Consider the following 24,277-nt stretch of genomic DNA (forward strand, 5'->3'; position numbering starts at 1 on the left):
TTGCTGTAAAACATAAGAGAACCGCACAGGTTAGAAGAATCTGCAGCAGCTGACACTCCAGTACCTCATTCTAAAAACAACAGCCTCCATCTAGGACAGCCTCCAGGTCTTAAGGCAGGATGATAAAGGTTTTTTGGGGGGTTTTGTCATCAGCTTTCAGCTTGTCCTTCGCAGGTGGAACTGCTGTGTTGAAGGGTGGGTTTAAAATCCTGTCAAGTGCAACGGCAAATGGCTCATCTTTCATTAGAACAGCATAGCCCTCAGGGATAAATCTGTGTATACTATGGACACAGGGGCACAGCTTTCAAGCAGTAATGGTTATAATAACAGGTAAAATGCAGCTTTTAGATTATCTTTCTCAAGTGTTTTTCACACTTGAAAGGCTCATTTCAATCCTTTCTAATCAGTGTTTGTAATCATTCTCAGCACAGTCGATATAAATTGTTACCTGCAGCCGCCTTCTTCTGCTTCATTGGAATAGAGATACAGTTGTGGTGAAGCACATATTGTAAAATATGAAGTACACCACTGAAGCAATGGAAATCTATTAAGAAAAATAACAAGGATGAGTGACACATGTGCATTTTGTTTCAATTTAATACAATGCACAATAATGCAGTCAATGGTAATTTCTGATACAGGCGACATGAGCAATTGCCCGATCTTGTTTGGGGCAGCATGCTTTACCTCCCTCACCCCACGCTCCCACAACTTGGCAAAACACTGGATCTGTTGAATTTTTCATTATGTTATAGATTAAAGTCATTTTTCATCTCAATTTCTTGAGCAGTTTGTAAATGTTATGGATTTATTCACCAATATGGTCAATAAAATACACACATAATGCAGTAGTCCATTGGTCCATAACAACAACTGAAATAACTTAACAATTCAATATTTTGGGTTTCCATGAACAAATTTAGACGTATTTTATGTTATACAATAATTTTTCAGAAATCACAAACAACCTAGAGGAAGATGATGCTAATGAGAGAAAACCACAATTTATTTGTTAAAGCCCTTGGCTTCTTAACAGCAATAAACATGGAATATTTAGAATGAATGTGTTGTCTTGTGGCCAGGAAGTTATCAAGAAGAATAATTACATGTCAGCTCTGAAAAAGGAAAATAAACACAGCTGAGGATAGGAGAGGATGAGTATGTGCAGAGGTCTGGGTTTCAGATGGAAGAGGAAAGAGTGTAAATTGAGGAGGGTAAGTTAATGCTTCACTCTCCGCCTGTGATGTCTCAAGGTGTCAGTACAAGGGGAGTCGAGAATGATTGGAAGTGAACTGTGGACAAACTAACTGTAGGGGCTTGCTTTTATTTCCCCAAGTGAGACAGAAGATTGGGGAGGTGGATTGAGGCAATTTAAAATGAAAAAAAAAATGCTTAGGAAATGACAGATAGAGGAATATAACCACTGTGAGAGAAGAGACAAGCTGCAGGGAGATTTGAGGAGAGCAACAGCAACAAACACACTCAAAAAGACCCAGAAGAAGAGCATTAAGAAGATTAATGAATGGAGGAAAAGCACGTGAATGTGTGTGTACAACTGTGGTTTGAAAGGAGGCATCTTTAGGTCTGAATGGTAACCGGAAATATGTGCGACACGTGTCTTCATCGTTTGAGTGAGCACCACAGCACACGAATGCCCCTGGGCTGCTGCACTCAGCCATGTTATGGCTGAATAATCTCAACACACAGAGAGAGAGATAGAATTAAAGAGAGAGACCAGCAGGAGGATGAAAGGATGAAAGGGAAAGGATAATGGTATAATCTAGACACAAATATAAATGTCCCAGGAAAGCCAGAGAGGATAGTAATTTCCTGAATCTCACTAAAAAATAATGTGTGCCTGAAAACCTGCAGTTGTGTTTATTCTTTGCTGTTTGTACAGTTATTTTCTTTACACAAGTAAACAAATTAAAACTGTGATTCATAAATAAATGCTGTAAGGGAAATGGTTACTTGTTAATTCAATCACAGGCTATTACGGTCTATGTATAGAGGACTAAGTATAGTGGATAGGGATTTTCAGCTGTTTGTAAATATTGAACCTTTCTCAAGTCACCAGGCATACTTCATAAAAAATTAAAAGAATGAAAGTCATCTGTGTGGCTTTCTCGCTCGCTCTCTGAATAAACATAGTTTCTTTTTGTTTCCTTTGAATTAAATTTTTTTTTAATTAACACTAATACTACTACTACTACTACTACTACTACTACTACTACTACTACTAATAATAATAATAATAATAATAATAATAATAATAATAATAATGAGAAAAAAAATTAACTTGTAATCAAAAATACAATACTTAATTTAATAGAAAACATTCAGTGCGTTCTGATGACATCACTACGTCATCATGTGACTCCCTTCCGGCAAGCCACAATCTGGAAACAACCCTGCTTGAAAATAGAACCGGGAAAATGTTTGAAGCTGAAAATGACAAGTTGGGATGATTATGCTGGAGCAGGAACACCGCGTGTGCACCCACGATGAACCACGTCACTTTAAGTTGCAACAAAAAGTAAGTTAGCGATTGTGTATGTGTTTGTGTGTAGGTGTGTGCGGACGTGCTCGCTTGCTGACACGGACTCATAACGAAGTCGAATTGATAAACAAGAATGAGTTCTTCATTTGAAGTGAGAATTTTTGTATATTTCAGAGTTTTCCTTTCCTAAATTAAGTGAATTATGTTACTGCTTTAGATGTTTTGATTGGAAGAGTTTTCTGGAAATTCAGTTCACAGCTTTGCTTAGAAATTTACTAACCCTCCTATAAATCCAAATTGTAAAAATGTGTATTTTTAAAACTTTGCAAAAAACATTTTATAGCATATTTTGAACTTTCTGTGTCTTCAAGCATTTGAGTATATGCTCTATTTATTTTTATTTTGTCACCTCCCACTTAAAAGAGCTGGGAGTTGCTATATTATAATTAAAATTAAATCATTCTAATTACTTTTCTGCAAATGTTTGATACTCTCATTTCACACCATTTCTCTCCATTGAGTTTGTGCTTTTCTCTCTAAACTCTTCCCTCTGTGGTCACACCTGCTTCCAACACCAGCTAAGGTTCCTTATTAGAAGCAGTTATTGAGGTGCGCTGAAACGAAGCGAGAAGAAGCTCAACTATCACCAGCAGTGATGCCCTGTCAGAAAATGAAAAACAAAAAGACACACTTTTCTTTTCTTACTTTTCTCCCTCGCTTGTGCCGTGAGTTCATGGAAACCTCAACTGCATCCAGAGCAAGCAGCTGATCAATTAAAGATTTACTACAGGAGTTGTCTCACCCAGAGACTCTGCCGAGTGTCGTTAGCTGAGCCTGACAGGATTAATTGATAAATCATTAATCTTTCCATGTGTGGAGAATAGTGTTGTAAACACAAAATGGCTCCATTTCAAAAGCATTCTCAGCAATGCTATTGATGCTGATAAGCATGGTAGCCTGCATACCTGCCTTTTGGTGTATTAGGTTTACACACACACACATGCACACACATGCACACACACCCACCCACACACACACATACAGTCATCTGTTATTAGATTCAGTTTCAGCTAAGCATCGTCAACAAATTCAGGCATTCTTGTAATCTAATGATAGTAGCCCCTGATGATATAGCCAAACAGTATCACCTTGTTTGGGTGCACATGCCTGTGTGTGTGGAGCAGTAAATGTTCATCTTTTAGTGGTGAATGGCCAGTTTGAGTCCATTGTGAGCTATGGTTCAATATATTTTAACCCCAATCAAACCAACATCACCTCTTACCGCTTTAACTGACAAAACTGATTTACACTTTAGAAGATGAGTTTTTCATCTCACACCATCTCTCTGCTCTCACCTTCTCTTGTTCTTCCCTGTCGCTTGTATACGCCTTCTTCATTTCACAATCGCTGCTGGAGTCCGACCGCAAAATGAACCACTGAAGGAAAACGGCATCATCTGTTCAGTTCCTAGATTAGGAATTTATATTCTACTTTAGATTTCAGATGGAGAGCTTCAGTGTTGCTACAAAGAGCACTGTTACAGATGGATGTGAGACGACCTGTACTATGCATGCTAAATCTGTAGCATGATGAGGCTATGGAACGTTACATAAATATCCATAAGTCAGTCTAACAATCTATTTAACTCAGTTCACCTCATGATTTGTCAAAAAAGAAGCAGGACGTTTCTGGATATTTCTCAGGACTCAATGGGAGTAATAAAAATCAATTTTAAATTCTTTGACTTCGGAACGAAAGTTCAAAAGCTTCCTTAGAGCTATCGGTGAAGGCAACTTTCAGATCTGAGTTAAATAAAGGACAATTTATATTGCAAAACCCATCAGCATATTATTTTTGTAAAAAATCTTACTACTAATAATTAACTAGATAAATAGAGCCTAATTAACAACATGAAATCTAAAGTTTATATTCAATTTAGCATTGATCTGAAATTTTCTAAGCCTATATCCTCTGAAAGCACATTTATTTAATATTTCACTATTTTGAGTGAATTTTCTGCTACAGGTTGGGGAATGTGATCATTTTTTGGTCTAAAAATTTGAGACAATGATAGAAAGTGTTAAGCTTTAGTTTCTTGTTCACAAATTTTTTTTTTTGTCTCAGATTGGTTGAATGAAATTGAGTATTTCATTCATTGAGTCCACTCTATAAGTAAGTGTTATAAATACAGTGTAATGACAGTCCAAGTTAGCCTACCAAATGCAAAGTTTTTATGGTAATCTTTCCTTTTGTAATTTCACAGAAGTTTGTCTTTTCATCCTGAGATAAATGACACATCTGTAGCCTGAGGCCGCAATAAATCATCACATTTTTTTCTCTAACAGAGAACAGACTGCTTAGCCATGCAAATTGCTTTTGGGAGACATCTGCCACATTAATTAAACACATACTTTACCTAAACTCTGAGCACATGTCAGCACAAAAACTCCCAAAAGCTTTGTTTTGTTAACTTAAACAGAAGATTTTGGGATAATATTCAACACTTATTGCTGTCTCCATGTAAGCAAAGGTGCACATTTTGTTGGGTTTCTACCACTTGGGGGCAGCCTGAGGAACAGATGCAACAGTTTGTGTGAGGCTGTTGTTGGATGAGATTTGATATGCTGTTAGATGTCAGAAAATATGTACTAACTGTTTAATATTTTATGATTATTTCACGTTAAAACATTTTCTTTTGTTAGTAATTAGACTGATGTTGTCTAATTATGCATTAAACATTGAACCCACCCGTTTTTAAATACAACTATAATATAATCTTGTAGACCTCGGTGTACTTATATTTATTAAGTGATAAAAAGCACTTGCATTGGTTATATACCCACAGTCAGTTCCTCTTAGATCAGCCCACGTTACACTACGTCTCAGGCCTGACCACTGAATGGATCTGACCACACAGCTACAGCTGAATGAACCTATTTGTAACATTGCAATTAACTATCGATTAGTGTCTTGGAGATACGCATCTCAGGGTTTGCAGAGGAGAAGACGGGTCCATTCAGGGTGGGGGAGGTGGTGACAAGTGACCATTGTTTCCATTTCATGTTGAAAACTAAACAGAATGTTGAGGATTATAAATGAAGGCCGCTCAGGCTAAATAGATCAGCGACACAAATTAGATGCTTGAGATTAATTATGCATGACATACGTGCCAAGCATGAAGTAAATCAAGTGAATCTGCCACATCCACTACAGGAGTTGATAGTGAGTGATAGTGGGTGAATATGTTCAACACTTCTCGGTATAGTGATTTTAAATGTATATATTTTCTTTTCTTTTTCTTTTTTGTTTTTCATATCTTTAGGAATACATCCTTTGATAACAACAGCAAAAGGTTTCAAGAACAACTCTGACAAATTCCTTCCTGGCCTTGCAGCTTCAGTTTTTATCCCATCTTTTTGTCTAATGTCTTCTCCAGTTTCATCCCCTTCACATTAAAAATACGTATTTATCCAAATGCATACTTATATTGATAGTGTTTATTTTTCCTCAGATTTTTTCTGATTAAAATTGCTTGAAAGCTTCTTTACAACTATACTTTGAACATATTTATTTGTCTATCAAGGTGAAAGAGGCATCAATTCACATTTCAACAAGTTGCTGGATGGCTGATGAACAACATTAGAGAAAAACCTAGCCTGCTAAAGGTGTGACTCACTAATAATACACAGAAACAATGGAGGATTGCAGGTGTTTTGTGTAGTGGTCCAGTAAATTGCTTAAGCTTTTCTTCATTACACTTTAAATTATAATGTGGCTCAGACTACCACTGGAGAATTGTAGTGTTTAACAGGAAAACTGTTTGATTCAGCTGCGCACAAGAGATACACTGGAGTGAAAACAAACAAAAAAAATTCAAATCTCATTTTCAAACTGAATAATTTAGTGTGGTTCAGTTTGACACATCTTAGTCCAGCTGTCCTTTTAAGTTAGAGATATTTATGCTCTAATGTGCAGAAATCCACATCTAATTTCTTATTTTATTAATCATTGTGTTTAAATGGATAAGTTTCCTTGCCATTTCAAAAATTGTTTTGCAGCAACGAAATTTATACTTGTTTGCATGTTTGTTCAAAATCTCACATACATACAGTCATGGCCAAAAGTATTGAGAATGACACAAATATTATATTTTCACATGATCTGCTGCCCTCTGGTTTTCATGTGTGTATGTCAGATGTTGTCATCACATACAGAAATACAATTGCAATCATATTATGAGTAACAAAAGCTTTTAATGACAGTTAGAATGAGTTAATGCAGCAAGTCAATATTTGCAGTGTTGACCCCTCTTCTTCAGGACCTCTGCAATTCTCCCTGGCATGCTCTCAATCAATTTCTGGACCAAATCCTGACTGATAGCAGTCCATTCTTGTCCCTGATGCTTGCATTTTGTCAGCATTCCTAGGTTTTCATTTGTCCACCCGTCTCTTGATGATTGGCCACAAGTTTTCAATGGGATTAAGATCAGGGGAGTTTCCAGGCCATGGACCCAAAATCTCTATGTTTTGTTCCCTGAGCCAGTTAGATATCACCTTTGCTTTATGGCAAGGTGCTCCATCATGCTGGAAAAGGCATTGTTCATCACCAAACTGCTCTTGGACGGTTGGGAGAAGTTGCTCTCGGAGGACATTCTGGTACCATTCTTTATTCATGGCTGTGTTTTTAGGTAAGACTGTGAGAGAGCCGACTCCCTTGGCTGAGAAGCAACCCCACACATGAATGGTTTCAGGATGCTTTACAGTTGGCATGAGACAAGACTGGTGGTAGCGCTCACCTTGTCTTCTCCGAACAAGCTGTTTTCCAGATGTCCCAAATAATCGGAAAGGGGATTCATCAGAGAAAATGACTTTACCCCAGTCCTCAGCAGTCCACTCCCTGTACCTTTTGCAGAATATCAGTCTGTCCCTGATGTTTTTCCTGGAGAGAAGTGGCTTCTTTGCTGCCCTCCTTGAGACCAGGCCTTGCTCCAAGAGTCTCCGCCTCACAGTGCGTGCAGATGCACTCACACCTGCCTGCTGCCATCCCTGAGCAAGCTCTGCACTGCTAGTAGCCCGATCCCGCAGCTGAAACACTTTTAAGAGACGGTCCTGGCGCTTGCTGGTCTTTCTTGGGCGCCCTGGAGCCTTTTTGGCAACAATGGAACCTCTCTCCTTGAAGTTCTTGATGATGCGATAGATTGTTGACTGAGGTGCAATCTTTCTAGCTGCGATTCTCTTTCCTGTTAGGCCATTTTTGTGCAGTGCAATGATGACTGCACGTGTTTCTTTCGAGGTAACCATGGTTCACAGAAGAGAAACAAGGATGCCAAGCACCAGCCTCTTTTTAAAGTGTCCAGTGGTGTCATTCTTACTTAATCATGACAGATTGATCTCCAGCCCTGTCCTCATCACCACCCACACCTGTGTTAATGGAGCAATCACTGAAACGATGTTAGCTGGTCCTTTTAAGGCAGGGCTGCAATGAAGTTGAAATGTGTTTTGGGGGATAAAGTTCATTTTCTAGGCAAATATTGACTTTGCAATTAATTGCTGTTACGCTGATCACTCTTTATAACATTCTGGAGTATATGCAAATTGCCATTATAAAAACTGAAGCAGTAGACTTTGTAAATATTAACATTTGAATCATTCTCAAAACATTTGGCCATGACTGTAATATCAGTTAATTGCTAAATCTGCAGCACAGCAGTTCCTTTGGATTTTTTTTTTTTTTTAAGAAAAAATGTTTAAAACTCTTCATCTGTTTGGTCTGTTTAGCTACAAGCATGCATTCAAGAACCATAAAATTACTTATTTGTTGGGTTGCGAGTTGTGGAAATAAAGCAAAGATCAGCTTTTAATGCCTGATTTTGAGAGATTTTAGTTGTCATAGAAGTTGTACAAGAGAGTTCTCATTTTCTCATTTTGATTCCCATTTGGGTGCTGAAGGTTTTTTCAGATCTATTCTGCATGAGAACATCATTTAAAATTTTGGATAATTAACAAAAGTGGCTGAAAGGAATTTTAACCCAAAGGAAATTTGACATGAATTATTTATATTACGTATGTTTATTTCACAGTGTGAGCATTAAACTGAATTAAACACTTTCAGGTAATAATGACACAGTCACCAACAAATTCAAGACTATTGTTGCAGGATGTTGCAGTGAATTATTTCTGTCTTAGTAAATGCAGCTTTCAATCTGAGGTGACTCTCCTCTCTGCCAGATTAAACTTAAACTTTATTATTTTCAACTCTGCCTTGTAGGGATGGCGTCTGAAAAATGGGAAAGCAATATATGTCTGCTGGCTTTAAATTAACCGTGATGCTCCAAGCATTGTCATGACAAATGAGCCGCGTGGGCAGTGGAGAAAAAACAACAAAAAAAAACACAGCACCACGAGCCATACATGTTGTCAACACAGCAAAACAAAACCGTAAAGTGATGATAACTCTGCAAACACAGACAGTAATATTCAGGGAGATGTTTGTAGGTGTACACTGTATTAATTTGTAAGTGTTGACATGAATGTTTCAGAAAACGGGGTGGGAAGTTACTATCAATTGAAGAATAACTATTGGTTACACGTATTGCTTTGAAATAAAACAAAGACAATTTAATTAGGTGTAAGGAACTGTAAATTCTCTTCAACAGCAAGCGTGCTCATTACATAGTAAAATATTGAATAAATTATATATGCATATATTGAAAAATATGGTCCAGAATCACAAACCTTTTCTACTGGACACTACGTGATCATATGAACTCTTTGCTAGTCTAATCAAGAATTAACCAATTAATAATCACTCTTAATTCTTGTCATAGAAACAAAAAAGAAACAATCCAACCAGTCGGAGAGCAATTTTGAACAAACTCAGAACTGATGTTTTGAGAAGATTCACTTTTTAGAGATTTAACTTTATCATAAGTTCTATCAGTGTGTCTCTTTAAGATATAAGTTTGATGTTCTAAATACTTTACAAAATGTCAGGAACAAGTTTGGAAGAGGGAAAAAGTAGGAAGGCCTATTTCAACACCAGAAAACAACCTTTGAGAAACTGATAAAGAAACAATTTATTTTTGCCCGGGGTCTTGCTGTGTCACCTCTCAATGAACTGGACTGGGTCCCTGGAACTGTGACTCAGAATGACCTATTTCTAAGCTGAGTGGAGAGAAAAACCTGGTTCAGCAGCTGTTCAAAGCCGCAAGGTTGTCCCTTAAGGGAAACGGCGATTCCTGTTTGTAAACACGTTTGCAGTCTTAAACATGTTGACCGGAACATCTGAACTGAGCTTCTTGGTTCTGATTCTGTCAGTTTTGTAGTCTGGTTCAGACTTTTCTCTGAGACACCATTAAACAGTTAACACATATTGTTGAATGTAACATCATCAGGCACAGGGTAGAGTTTTCCCAAGGCCACAATTGAATTTACTAGTTTTTCCTAACACTTCTATTTAGGTTTCAGAGAAAAGAAACCCAAATACTTTACACCATATCTCAAGATGGCAGCAGCAGTCTAATTCAAGACCTAAGATATGTAAACTCCTTCTAAGAAAATAAGATAAGGAGATATAATTTTGCATACAAAGTTTACCTGAATGAAGAGTTGTCAACATTATATGGTTCTAAAAGTCTAGCAAGACAAAAGATTTTTGAGCTTAGAGTCCTAATGAAAGAGGAATGGCTTACAAATCTTCTCCAGCTACAAACAATGAAGAAGACCTTGCAGACCTAAATAAAAAGGAAAACGAAACAATTATTTTGCAATTGTCATTGGTTCGCAGTAGAAAATGGATAATTTAATTTTAATCACATCATATTGTAAAAAAAAAACCAAACATTGAGCACAAACTGGGAATTTAATCATGCTTTATTTAGGTCTGTGAAGACTCACAACAGCTGATATGAGCCTTTGAGAGAAACTGAAGTGCTGCTGGATGTCAATATTTAATTCTGAATGGTTAAAAATTTCTCATAAGCTTGAAATGTTCCTCCTGGTTGCTTCTGTATCTTTGGTTGTGCTTGTATGCATTAAAGCAGCCTTCACAAGTGTGTTCAGGTTAACTGCAGAAGTAAACAAAAAAAAAAGATAAAAATGACAACTTTTACTCAAGGCTTTGCAGAATTATGTGCAGGATATTTCTGTATGTCCTTCATCTTGCTGCTGAGCCTCTCTGTCTCAACAAGTTCATCTTATCATTATGACCCCTGTGAAATGAATCAGTCTGTGTTATGGATTCATGTCTGCTTATCTTGATATAAAGCAACATAGCATCTACCCTCATCCTGCACTGATTTTTCTTCTCCCACCTCAGTTAATGGAAAAATAGATGCTGACAGCTGATATTGTACTTCGTACCAGGCATCAACTTTTAATTGCGTGTTTGTATTTGCCTCTCTTGTTTCCTAGTTTGTAAATACTGTGAACAATGCAGAAATTTCATGCTAGCCTTCATCTTTCTTCTATGGAGACTCAGTTAATTTCATGAATTCTCATAAGCATTACTTCCACACAAACACAGTTGAAGTCTTTGATTAACTAATTTCTGTTACTTTCCTTGTCATAGCAATAACTTTTAATAAATATTCCTGTTCAAACCTTAATTTGTTTATCTCACTTGTGACCGTTAGCCAGAGCTCTGCCTTGTTCAGTTAATTTGATCTTACAGGAAATTGCAAAGCAGAGTTAATGTTTTAGTACCCGGCTTTTTCATTTTGTATAATTGGATTTGGCCTGTTTGTTAAGCTTTTACAGTGGACTGATGTTGTAGGGCATTTTTAGACACCTTGAACACTACTTTTGCACTGTGGCACTTCATAAATATAATTATGGGTATTCACATAACATGGTATTTACATTATTATAGTATCACGGATTTTAATTGGACTGAATCCAGCAAAGACTGTAGTTTTACAAACTTTAGCACATGACATATCTAACAAGTGGTGCTTCTCAAACAACTTTCACCGCACAGTAAGGGCAAAGACACAACATAAGAAAAAATACTGTAAATTAAAAAAAAATAGCATGCTGATATTGAAAGAAATGTGAAACTGAGTAAAATGTGCAAAAATAACCCCATACTATTTAGAAGGATATAGAAAAACTGTAAATAATAGGGCAACTTTACGAGTTTGTTTGTTGGGAGTACGAATGATTACAAAGTCTAATGGGTAACCCACTGCCTATTGACTAGCCATTCAGAAAAGTGATAGAAAAGATGACCTCGCTATGACCCTGGGTGATGACGCCCTGGGTGGTGAGCCACTCACTAACTAATAACCCATATCATCATCCGCTGTTTGGAACCAATGGTTCCACTACTCGTAAAAGACTAAAAGTTAACTTATTTCATAGGTATTATGTTTAAAAAACAAAACTAGCTCTGGATGTTAGCATTAGTATTATAATATTAACATCAGTAAACTCCATCAGCTATGGATACAAAAATTCAAATCTCTGTATCTCCCTTTAACCGTGTCTTTAACCATGTCTAGTGCATTATATTTTGGAGTAAAATGTTAACAGAAATTTCATTTATAATTAATTTTTTTTAGTCTGATAAAATTACTCACTGACTAATAACAGTGGATGATGTAATGCCTTTATTCAAAAGAATCAAAGTAAATTTACTGGCTGTATTGGTGACTAAATCATAAACTAAGGATTCTAGTCTTGGTTTTATTTTCTTCCCTTTTCCAGGTTTCCAATAGAGGAAATGAATAAAGGTCTTATCAGACTTTACATTATCCTCCCACACTCATTAAATGCTTCTCTGACAAAAACAACAATTTGCAGTAATGACATTGTCGATTTTCTTCTGACTGAAGAAGCACTTGTCGCAGACATTTGCCTGGAACTGTTTGGCTTTGTCTCCCAGCAAGTGGGTGAGCTGAGAACTAAACTGCACTGCATTTAGACTGAAAAAAAAACACCAATAAAAAGACTGGCGAGCTTCAATGGTTACACCCTAAGGAATAGCAGATGCAACAACTCACCCTGATGTTTAAATGGTCATAATTTCTCACTAGGTTTACAGCAGGATATTTTAATCCCAAAAGACTCTACTATCATAAAGTTGTATTTATCAAATACAGAAAGAGATTAAAAAAAAATAAATAAAATGTAACAAGGTTTACTTACATAGAAGCAGTTTTTTTTATTAACCTTTAGTATTGATTTTTATAAACCTTTAGAATTGATTTTGAGATCTCACAAGCTTCTCAACTATTGTTTATGTTGTTAAAAGACTAGTAGAATTCCCTTATGCATTATATTCTTTATTCACATTTGTCTCATAATTGTAGTGAAAAAGGTTTTTCCAGTTTCTACCAAAATTATTGTATGTCGGCAGGCTCCACATCCATTGATTGATGTCTGAGGATTCACTTATCATAACCAAAGTTCAGAACTATAAGACATCTATATTTATAATCTGTCATTTATAACAGAACATTTCTGGCATATTTTATGTTCTAATTGGATGCTACTAAGATGTTGTTTTTATTTGTGTAAGAAGATTATGCTAATCCTACCTCAAACAAATTAGAATGTGGTTTTGGAGAAATGGATGTTAAAGGATGAAGTTGTGACTCAGTCAAACCTACAGAAATAGCTACAAATGTTGTGTTAACCCTAAAGGCCGTTCTCCACAGAATTTTTGTTAATTTTGAGGATTAGAATTTACAGCTAATGAAAACCCAAATTGTTTTTTCTCAGAAAATTAAAATATTACATTAGGTGAGGAACCTTTACAGTCATGAATCAGAAGCTGAAGGCCACAATGAAAGCGACCTAGGCTTTAACACCTCAGAGCCACAGGCCAATCACTTACATGCTACACTTCATTGACAGAATATAGATGTAGCCTTTGGCATGTACTGAACTAGCATGGACATACTTTTCAGAAAGCCAGCGTTTTGATATTTGAACTAATGTTTTGTTGAAATTTTATAATATGCTAATTCTCTGAGAAACAGATTTTTGGGGGTTTATTAGTCATTGTAATCTAAATTAACATAAATTAATCTAAGAATTATAATATTATTAGTTTCGTGGTTCATGATTTAATTGTGAATATTTGAGTAATGCATTCTGTGACAAAGATAGCCAACTTGTATGAAAGAGTGCAGGAATAAAAATGGATAAATTTTGAAAAAATGCCCAGATAGAAGAATGCTTATGCAAGAAGTAAAAACAAGTTGTCAAATAACAAGGACAAGATGAAAAAGATTACTGTCACTCCTGCTTGCATCACAAGGACAAAAAGAAAATTAACATTATCTTCACACTGACAAAACCAACTCACACTCCCACACAGCCCTCTGAGTGTCTGCCAGTAGGATTTTAGTCAAACTTCAAGAAATCAATTAACTCTGCTGCTACTTTCAAGATGTTCCCTTGATTAGTCTTTGTCATTACCACAGATGTGCTGTCAGTGGGTGCTCTGAGAAACGTAAAAAAAAAATCCTCCTCACAATGAGCGCCGAACTGAAAAGGCTGTGTGTTTTGTACATGATAGGAAAGCCTGACCTGTGGGTCACCATTCATCATAGTAATGCAATAAAACCACACAGATTGGGAGCTGCACACAAAGCAGACTCATCTTCTACACTCAGGTTTTATTTAATGAAGGGAAACTGCAGGGAAACTAGAAAATAAATGTCAAACGCAATGTTTTTCTGTGCAGTAAGTTTGAGTTGTGAAGCAATAAGAAGTATAAACCTCCCTTTACATTTTAATGCAAAACTTTAATTTAAAAATGTTGAAGATGTTTATTTTTAATCAGCTTTAATGCAGTTCCTGAATTAAATTAAATCACTAATTCAAATTTAGTGAAAGTAATTGTTTCATTAGTGATACTCTACTCAGTTTTCTCAAAGTTGTGTTGTATCAAAATTTTGACAATTTGCTCTGTTTGTTAAGATCTACAGGAGTTGCTGTGGATTTTATTTGGTTTTATATCCTCACAATCAGCCTTGCTGCTTTTTATGCTTCAGTTTTCTGAGAGTATTTGGTTTTTTTCTCTGCTGTCTCGGATTTGGGAATGACATCCTCTGCAGTGTGTGCATTGTAGTTGCGAGTTGAAAAACCTGTGGGATTTGATGATTGAAGTGTTCAGTGACCACTTCTACTAGCAATACATGCTCATGCTGGTATTTTGTCCCCATTTTATGCATTCAAAAATCAATGGAGAATGTTCTTAGTTGTTGTGCAGAACTATGCTTTCTGTACTTTACCACCATAGCTGTGAAAATTGATTTTGAGGGAAGGAAGTCAAGAGACCTCAGAGTTTTACATCAAAATCCTGACATTTTCTTTGATGATTTGGAACAATCAAGTCCAAAAAAATTTAACATTAGTCTTTCTTTTTGTCAGGTCCTTGTTTCATTTGTTGCTGTTTTCATTAATTATGATAAATTGCTTTGCTTTTTCTCAATATTTTCCTTTGATCTTAATAGCGCCACACTTACATGCATCAGATCCTGGGTACTCCATAATAGAAGCGTTTAAGTGAAGTAACAGACATCTTGCTTAACAAGTCACAATCCTCACTTCATTAGGATAAATGTGGGCTGAAACACAGATGGACCAGTAATCCGGAAATTTGCTTCTTGGCTCCACTCTTTCATCACAGCAAAACTGAGCAATTCCCATTGCAGGAAACAAAGCTGTTATCCAGTTCATTTAATGCTTTATCCTCCCATCACAAAAGATCAAATCATTATGATATTTATGTTTATCTGGTTGCTTTTCATTAGCAAATATAAAGTTTGACAGTTTTTTAACCTCTCAGCTCTTTCTGGTCCGCCGTCAACCATTGATTGTACCACCTAATGGCCAGCAAACTAACTTCATCATTCTTTAAACTCTCCATCTGCCCAAAAGCCTGGCTCATCCCCTGTACCTGTGAAAGATTGACCAATTAAATATTTTTTAAGTTATTCCTTCTAACTCCTGCAAACAAGGTGCAAACACCTCACCTACTAGCACCTAGAAAGATGACAGAAGTATTCAACCAAAAAAATTAAAGTATTAGAGGCTTTCATTGACATGCATAACTGTTGGAAATTTCACCAACTAGTATGAAAGGATTTTTGCAGATTAAAATGTTAGTGACTTAAACTTTACATTCAACAATTGAGATTACCCCGTATATATACAAACAAAACAGTGCAAGTATTAATTGCCTTTTGATGTGCAGTTACAACCCACAGTAAATCCTCTCTTCATTAAGTTTTAATTAGAAGTTACACCAAGATTTGGCTTATGCACTGTTGCGTTTTGGTGTAATACTGTCAATTAATGCCAGATACTATGTATGACACGTCACATATGCAGTATGTGTGAGGAAGGTTTGTCTCTGGGATAACTGGATCCCTGCAGGGCGCCGACAGGGTGGGTAATAGCAAGGGGAGGTGTAACAGCCTCCTGTGATGCACTTGAATAATTCAGGTGACATCTTCACCTCAGGCAAGAAGGGATGAGCCGATACTCTGATTTGGAGCTTTGTATGCAGGTTCAGTCACAGTGGCGGGGAAAAAAATCTGGTTTATCAGACTAATTTGATGTTGCTGACATCCTTACTGATACTGAGGGGCTAATGTCAGACAAATGTTTAAGCATTGATTTTAGGCCTCAGTGAAAAAGGTAGTAGGTAGTCTGTTAATCTGAGCATCTAGTGGGTGTGTTTATGTGTTTGTCTAATCTAAACTATTTGCAGTCAGAACAAGAGTTAGAATAGGAGATCATTTTGTCTGAAAAGCAAGAAACATTCATTTGTATATTTGGGACATGTTGAGTTTGTAACTTAACCCTTTTATTGGGATTTTTTATTTATATCACAAATGTGTTCCTCACTGTGAAAGGCTTTGTGTTTTGTGGGTTTTTTTCTGTACTTCAAGTCTTTTCATGTTCTACTTTTATTTGGGGGGCAATAATGGCTCCACGCTACAAGCTAACAAACTTTCAGAAACTGAAGCTGACTGGAAAGGTTTAAATAACTGTCAAGACATCAGATGATATAGGATCTGACATGACTATAAGAATCTCAGGAGTGTGCAGGAATTGATTACTGGCAGAAGAAACAACTGAATGTTGAGCAGCTGTGGACAGAGGGGAGCATGAGTAGAGGTGACATAGAAGCAAAATAATCTACTGAAATGAAAACTAAATTCAAAGTCAGTGACCAAACGGATCCTAAATTATAAGTATCATGTCCTGGATAGAGACTGGAAGTTGTATACTATGCTTTCAACATACAAATGCTGTGTTTATTGACTGTACTTTCATTTGTATGCACAGTGCCAGTGAAGGGGAAGCTGATGAAAGCAGAGAAGTGCAAGCACCCGGTGATACACAAGATAGGAATTTTAGCTATGATGAGATTAATAGGAGGGTATTAATCCATGTAATCCATTGTCAAAATGATTTTCTCCTCTTTTAGAAATAAAATTGTATCTTTTAACCACTAAGTCATGTTATGTTGCAGTTAAATGCACTGTGTGCAGACAACAGTGAAACACAGTTTGGTGACTTTCTGATAATTGTATTGCCAGGTCATGCCTTCAGAGATGTTGGGATGAAAGTAAAAGTGGAGAGGGTGGATCAAAGGGGTTCAATTATAGCAGAAAAGCAGCGGCCTGATAATAGAATAATAATTCCTTTCCTTTTACACCCTAAACCAGTTTGCAGCTTCTGTAATTATCTACTAAAGAACGAGTAAAAAAGATTAAACTACCCAAGTCATTCTGGTGATATGAATGTAAATTGAACTGCTAACAAGCTGCTACAAAATGTGGTAATTAAAACTAGTTTTAGTGCACGTATCTCTCCACTGCACTTAATCTTCTCATTATATCGTTTTATATGTAGATTTTAGTATGAAATCCACAGCAACCCAAAGTATTTTTCCGTCTCATGAAACTGATCAGAATCCTGTCGGTTAATTTAAATGCACACTTTTCCATAATGCGTCCTTACTTCAATCCAGCCACAGAACAGGGGAAAAAACAGATGGGTGAAAATAATTATTCATGAAGAGGCCAAACCACGGCTTGGTTATGGGAGTGAGAAAAGAGGAAAGGGTGGAAACAAAGAGGCAACAGAGGAGTGAAATAATAGGTGAAGTGTGAGGAAGCACCAGTGAATATCCTGTGATGTGTAGTAACTTAATGGGGAGCAGAAACATTTTTATATCCTTACTATGGTGACTCTTCTTGTCACCAAAACTCATTAGATGATGTAAAATTCTTTGTTCTACAAAGCTGTAGGATGATATTGCTTTGGGGAATTAATTACATTTTAAAATAAAATTTTAGAGGTAAAGGTTTCTGATTAAAAAAAATCAGAAAGAAGAATCAATTATTACATTTTTATTCAATGTAATAATTGAATAAAAAAGAACACAGGAAATACTGGAACCAAACGAATCATTGCTTGTGCCATATTTTACTAATGTTTGATTCCTGCACTGCTGCCAAATTTTACAGCATAATTACTGCACATTATCTTGGACCTGAAATAAAGATGTCAGCTTTTCCTCCCTTTTTTATTATGTTCTCATCTCTCTTTTCTCACACACTTTGCTGAATTGATTCAAAAAGCTTAATATCTACAGGCTTCCTGAGAGTCATTGACTCGTCTGATCGATAGCAAAATTGTGATTCCATCAAGTGACCACTGAAAGAAATTAGCCTGCTGAGCTCTCTGTGCAGAGTGAAAGATATTTTACTCATGCTGTTTTTATTGCACCATAGCTCACCACCTTAGAAGGGAATTATGCATGTAATTATCCTGTTATCTACAACTCGATGTCGCCGAGATTTAGACTGCCACTTACAAGGAAAAAATTATGTCCTTGTCCTCAAATTATTTGGAGTCTCTCAACATTTTTTCTGATCAGCTTTAAAAGGTCTTGTTTATTGTGCAAATGTAAAACTTATCTTGCAAAAAGAGAGAGATATATCAGCCCTCAAACATCATCTGCACTCAAATGCCAATCTGACTCATTAATTTTGATGGCTCATTTTCAGTCTCAAAGTGTCTGTGAATTGTAAGGACTTTTCTTTTCTCATTATTTGCTCAGTTTTACTCCCTGTCTTTTCTATCCTTTTATGGAATTTATGCATAATTTTCATAATAAAACTGAACGTTGCCAAATACATGAGAACAAACTATGTTATAGTCATTATTAAATTAATCTGCCTTTACTGTACCCCACTCCTTTCGTCAGATATCTATTTCAGGATGTCTTCTTGTGCTGCTAACCTCATGAATAATTTTTACATATTCAAATGTATCTATTTTTGTATTTTTACACTGATTTCTATTCCTTTGACTCCAATTCACATGTACATTTTGATAAATAAGACTGCCATACCTAATTTATTATCTTTGAACTCAAAAATATTCCATAGATGAGTCTTGACTAAATCTATATTAGTGGCGCTGCTTTAACACTGGAAGTACTGGAGTTAGTGCATTTGACATTTTACCTATGCAGTCTAGAGATAGGCCAAATGACCTGAAGGATTTTATCTAGCAGATGCTTTTGTTCTGTAAATAAGGCCATTACCTTATAAGTACCCTGGTAATGGCCTCAACGCATCTCACAGTTGCACAATTGTTACTTAGACTTAGACTTCGACTTAGACTTAGACTGACTTTGTTGTCATTTTGCATGCACAGGGTGTATACAGAATTGCCGAAGTAAATCAGCTTCATGAAGAGGTTCTTGTTTCCTGAGACTTTCCTGTATGAAGTTTGGGTGATTTAGGAAAGTAGTTCCTAAATCACCTAAGTCAGAAATGAAACTAATTTAAAGCAGAAAAAAATGCAAAAAAAGTTTGCGTTTTTGATTATTTATTATACTTTTTTCTTCATCTTAGTCTTCATTGACTAAGATGAAGATTTTAGCAATAGTATGTCTTGTAGAAATAAGAGAATGTAATGTTATGATTGTGTGACCAGCAGTTAAAAACAAAAACAAAAAGCAACTTGTATACGTGCTAGCTGATAAGGTTGGAATATGTTATTTTCTTCAGCGTTTATGGTGATTTCAATAAAGTTGAAATCACCTTGTTTGAGTATAGTATACTCAATAATAGTTTTATTATTGAGTATACTATACTCAAACAAGGCAACATGTGGGCGTATGTCTGCATGGAGCTTTTTGTTAATAAAACTCCACTTAACTGCATTGGGTTTAAGACGCTTGTTCCTGCCACAAATTAGAGGAAACTGCAAAGATTACCTGCCAGGGTTGATTTGTTGTTTACAACGTCAGTATGTATCTTGTTATTGCATCTTTATCGGATTATAGAGTCAGTTGTAAGGCTTGTGTAATGTTCGTCACAGAGTGATTGTTGGATTATTAAGAAAGACGATACAAATCTGGTCGTGTTACTGGATACATTGCTTGATAGTCGGAAAGGAATTGTATCTGATGACACTTAGCAGAGGTCTGTTGCAAACTTTATGTTCAGTTCAGATATTTTGGATGTTTTTTTTCAGCTGACCTCTAAATTTGGTATTCAGGCCAAAGGTTTTAAGCAAAAGTTAGGTGTTCTACCAACTTGGCAGGACTTTTGATTAGAGGCAGAACAATCTTTGACCATATTTATAGCTGCAGGAGCTAGGTGTGATAAGAATGATGACAAGGAAACAATTACGGAAATAAATTACCGAAATAAATGGGTGAAATGGGAGATGAATGGATTATATGGTTGCAATTACCATATAAAATGTACACATGGAGAATTTATAGCTTCATTTAATCACCACAAGATCCCTCAAAAACATCATCATTCAGCTTTGCAGATGTCTACATATTAAATCGGCACTGAGGGACTTTTACATAAAAATGAACACCTGTTGCATTTCTGCAAGGAATTCACTATAGAGTAACCCTTCTCTGTGTTTCTTTTTTTTACAGGATTAGTTTTATTATCCATCCATTATCTAGCATGTTTATCCTTGCAGGGTCGCGAAGGGTGCCCTAGTTCCAGCAGTCATCAGGCGAGATTACTGTGTTAATCAGAGCTAAAAAAAAAGAAAAAAGAAAACATAATTATAGAAAGATGTGTTCAAAAAGAGTTGAAATGAAGCATAACATTCTTATGATAAAGGAGCTAATATTGCCATCACACTGCTGCAGCCTTGTGTTTCTGTGGACTTTAAAGATGTTTGGCTTAAACTACATAAAGATCTATAGCAACACATTTAATTTACCAATCTGACAACGTCTGAGATGTGTGTTTTTCTCCAGCTTAGCCAGTCGGACATGTCAAATTGGTCATGCCCGATTTGACATTTCAAATTTGGCCATGTCAAATTGTGGTGTGGTGGCTAAACATGGAGAGTCCAAAATGTTTGTTTTAAACACATGCAGCATAGCAATGGAAATTACAAACATGCTACTTAAAGCTTGTGGCGGTCATTCATTAGTAATGGTGATTAATCTCATACTAAGAAATGCTGACACTGTGTTTGTACTGATGAAAGCCCACTATACCTTTCAGGTTCACTTTAACACATGTTTCTTGTACATGACAGAACTTGATAATTCATAACATTTGGTTCAGATATTTATGTTAAGACTATTATTAGATATGCCAGAATACATGGGAAGATGAAAAACTGTGTGAGAGCTGCTCAAATGTTTTGGTCAGATGATCTGTTATTGATATTGTTATTCCAAAAGACTGAATGAGGGGGAAACAAGATCTGTGCTGTAGCTTTAACAAAATTAATTAAATCGCACCAGCCACCTCGTCCATCAGCATCCTTATGCACTTTCCTTAGGCACTTTGAAGTTATCTCTGAACTGTTTCGATGTATGGGGTTTTGTTATCATGCAGAAAAAAATCTTCTGAAAATCAGGCATGAAACCATTTTGTAAAAATACTTGGCAATCCTTTGTTTTCCAGGATGACACACACATCTGTCAGTTGCAACTTTAAATAAATCACACCTTTGACCTGTGAAATTTCTCTCTCATAAACTCTCTTATGATTCAGACTCATATCTGGTGTTTTTTGACATGTTATGCTCCAAATAACTGCTGGAAAGTGATGGAGGGGAATAAACAGGACACATTAGCTGTTTTTCAACAGAACACTATAATTATGTGTTGAACTGACATGTGACCCACAGAGAGTGATCGCACATTAAATGTGACTATTCATTACTTTGGGACTAATGAAAGAGGTTGTTTTCAATAAATGTTTGGAATAAACAGATATTGTTGAATTAACATTGTAGATTAAAAATGTATTTCAGTTGTAAAGATGCTATTTGATGCTGCTGTAGATATGAGTGACTTGGTGTCATTAGGGCAACAATTCACACTGTGTATTCTGGATACACTTAAGCTGATTCATTTCCAATCTAAAGTCACCCATTTTACTTAAAGTTGGCGATTACTGGAGGTTAGAGCCAGAGACTGAATGGTTCCCTCACAGATGGTCTGATTCTGATGAACCATAAAATTTGAACCAGATGCCTCTTCGCTACATGACAAAATGTCCAATGTGGGTATAAAACAGATTTCTCACTGACTTCACAGAAAGAAAGGCTTGCAATTAAAAAGCGGATTCAAGATCTGAGAAAAAAAAAACAGGCAATCAGCTGTTATTTTTAAAGGACAACGTTAAATTACAAATCTGTAAAATGGCATCACAAACACTGTAGAGGAAGTAATAAAATTCTTGAATACTAACGTTATCACTGACATGATGAAAATATAATGCTCTTTCTGGCCAATAGTTCAGATGTGCTTTATTTAGCATCAGTGTCTGATTAGATGATGGAGTCAGTGCAAAACCATCTGTGATCCTTGCATAATGAGACGTCCCGGGTATTTTGGGTTATTTTGGCTGAGGTCGTTTATGTCCCCTCGCTGTCAGTCTATCTCTTCCATTCATCTCTCCATCTGTCTACTGTTGTGTGTTTACTCGGGTCCATGTCACTCTTAATCAAATGACAGCACAGAGAACATCAAGAAACCGGTGAACATGCATTATTTAGACTGTGAGAGAAATTTATTAGCTATTGGTTCTCAGTTAATAAAAGCAGAAGGCCCACAGTTGTAATCAAGAAAGCCGCTAGATGTTCAGGCACCTACTTTGAGTAATTTGATCTACAAGATGCTGTGCTCCAGTAGAGGGCAGCATATACAACTGTGAAGTTTGAAAATGGCATTCTAAACCCTTTTCTCTCACTCACTCTCTTTTTTTGTTCAGGGCAAAAGTGTTCAGAGGAAAGAAGATCCTTGGGGAATACGACATCAAAGTGGAGCAGGTATCATATTGATTTTTGTAGCTATGATGCATCAGAATAATTAATGAAAAGGTTAAAGGGGATCATGACAGAGATAAAAGGAAGCTGACAGCATGTTCATCATCATACATGGAAATATCTACAGTTATTTCAGGTCCGTAAAGGTTGAATTTGAAGGGTTTCATTGATCTATAGAAAGAAATTTATTTACTATTAGTTTTGAAGTTTGAGGATCTTACATAATTTGGCACCTGCCACATTATGTTGAAACAGTTTACACTTAGACTGTGCAAAGCTCCTTTCCACAACATTTCAGAGCTAAAACCTTACACTGATTTCAGTGCCAACTATTTGAGGCAGGCCCACAGGCAAACAGTCTTTATTGTGGTACTATTGTCAATTTCTACACCAATTATTCCTTAAAATAATTACCTACAAATTATTTCTGTTATACATTTCTTATTATATCAAGTTTGAGACAGATGGGACAGATCATAAACCATCAAGCAATGTTTAGAAATCCTTTTTTTCAAGTTTGAGGTTGTTCCTACATTCGAGGTCTGACATTCAAGAAACATCAAAATAAGTTATTTTATTATTTTTTGTCCCACTCAATAACATTGTTATGGTGAAGAGTAATTTTGCTAAGATCATCTCTAATAAGAAAAATGATATGATGGTGTTTGCTGCTAATTTTGCAAAGTTTCTGTTGAGTGAAGCTGCTCTGTCCTTCAGCCTCACCTGGAGAACTTCAGCATTAGTAGCTCTCCACCTGGTTTGCTTATTTTGTCTTTAACATTTTTCCCCATATCTTAGTGTCAGATTTGTAGCAATACAAAGATATTTATAAAAATATAAACACAAAGTCAAATCATATGCAAAAGTCAGATCACTTAGAGTTTATTTCTTCTGATTCTATAAATACAGTATTTCAACTAGGTAGATCTGCCACTTTTTCAAAATGTTGCCATGTTTTGTTTTATTTTAGAATGCTTTATTTTGGATTTTTTTAGTAATAACATCACAAGTAATAACTGACAGGACAAAATTGGTTCACAATAAAGCACAATTCAAACAATGAGACATACTTTAAGTAAAATACATTTACAATAATATAACAGCAACCAAATGAAAAGAAGGACTGGATGGGGGTGGGTAGGATGGGGGAGGAGGGTAATCAGTAAGGATGAAATAAAAATTTATGTGAATTAGAAATAGGTTGAGAGACAGATGGTATTAGGTTCGCTCATAAATCCTGTCGAGTCCAGCTCGATTAAAGGAAGATCAATCAATCCAATGTGCTGGTAGATTTTGCAAATACCTTAAAAATGGCTGCCATATTTTATAAAAAGTCTTACTTCTATTCTGCATCCAATAGGTAATTTTTCTAGGGTCACAAAGCCATATTTTAATTGGAAGGGGAGCATCTGATTTCCATTTTGCTGCAATACATTTCTTAGCAATTGCCAAAAGGACTTCTGTAAGTTTTTTATCA

The 24,277-nt window shown here is 36.1% G+C and overlaps 1 protein-coding gene across 1 annotated transcript in view; it reads left to right on the top strand.

Annotated features, from left to right (window-relative positions):
* syn2 (synapsin II) overlaps nt 1-24,277 on the top strand; it is a 78,404-nt gene that overhangs the window by 18,534 nt on the left and 35,593 nt on the right. Inside the window, exon 2 of the mRNA XM_005796958.2 lies at nt 22,746-22,803. Coding sequence (XP_005797015.1) covers nt 22,746-22,803 — 58 coding nt within the window. The remainder of the gene's footprint in view (nt 1-22,745; nt 22,804-24,277) is intronic.

This window comes from Xiphophorus maculatus, chromosome 20 (assembly GCF_002775205.1).
Source record: "Xiphophorus maculatus strain JP 163 A chromosome 20, X_maculatus-5.0-male, whole genome shotgun sequence".
NCBI lineage: Eukaryota > Metazoa > Chordata > Actinopteri > Cyprinodontiformes > Poeciliidae > Xiphophorus > Xiphophorus maculatus.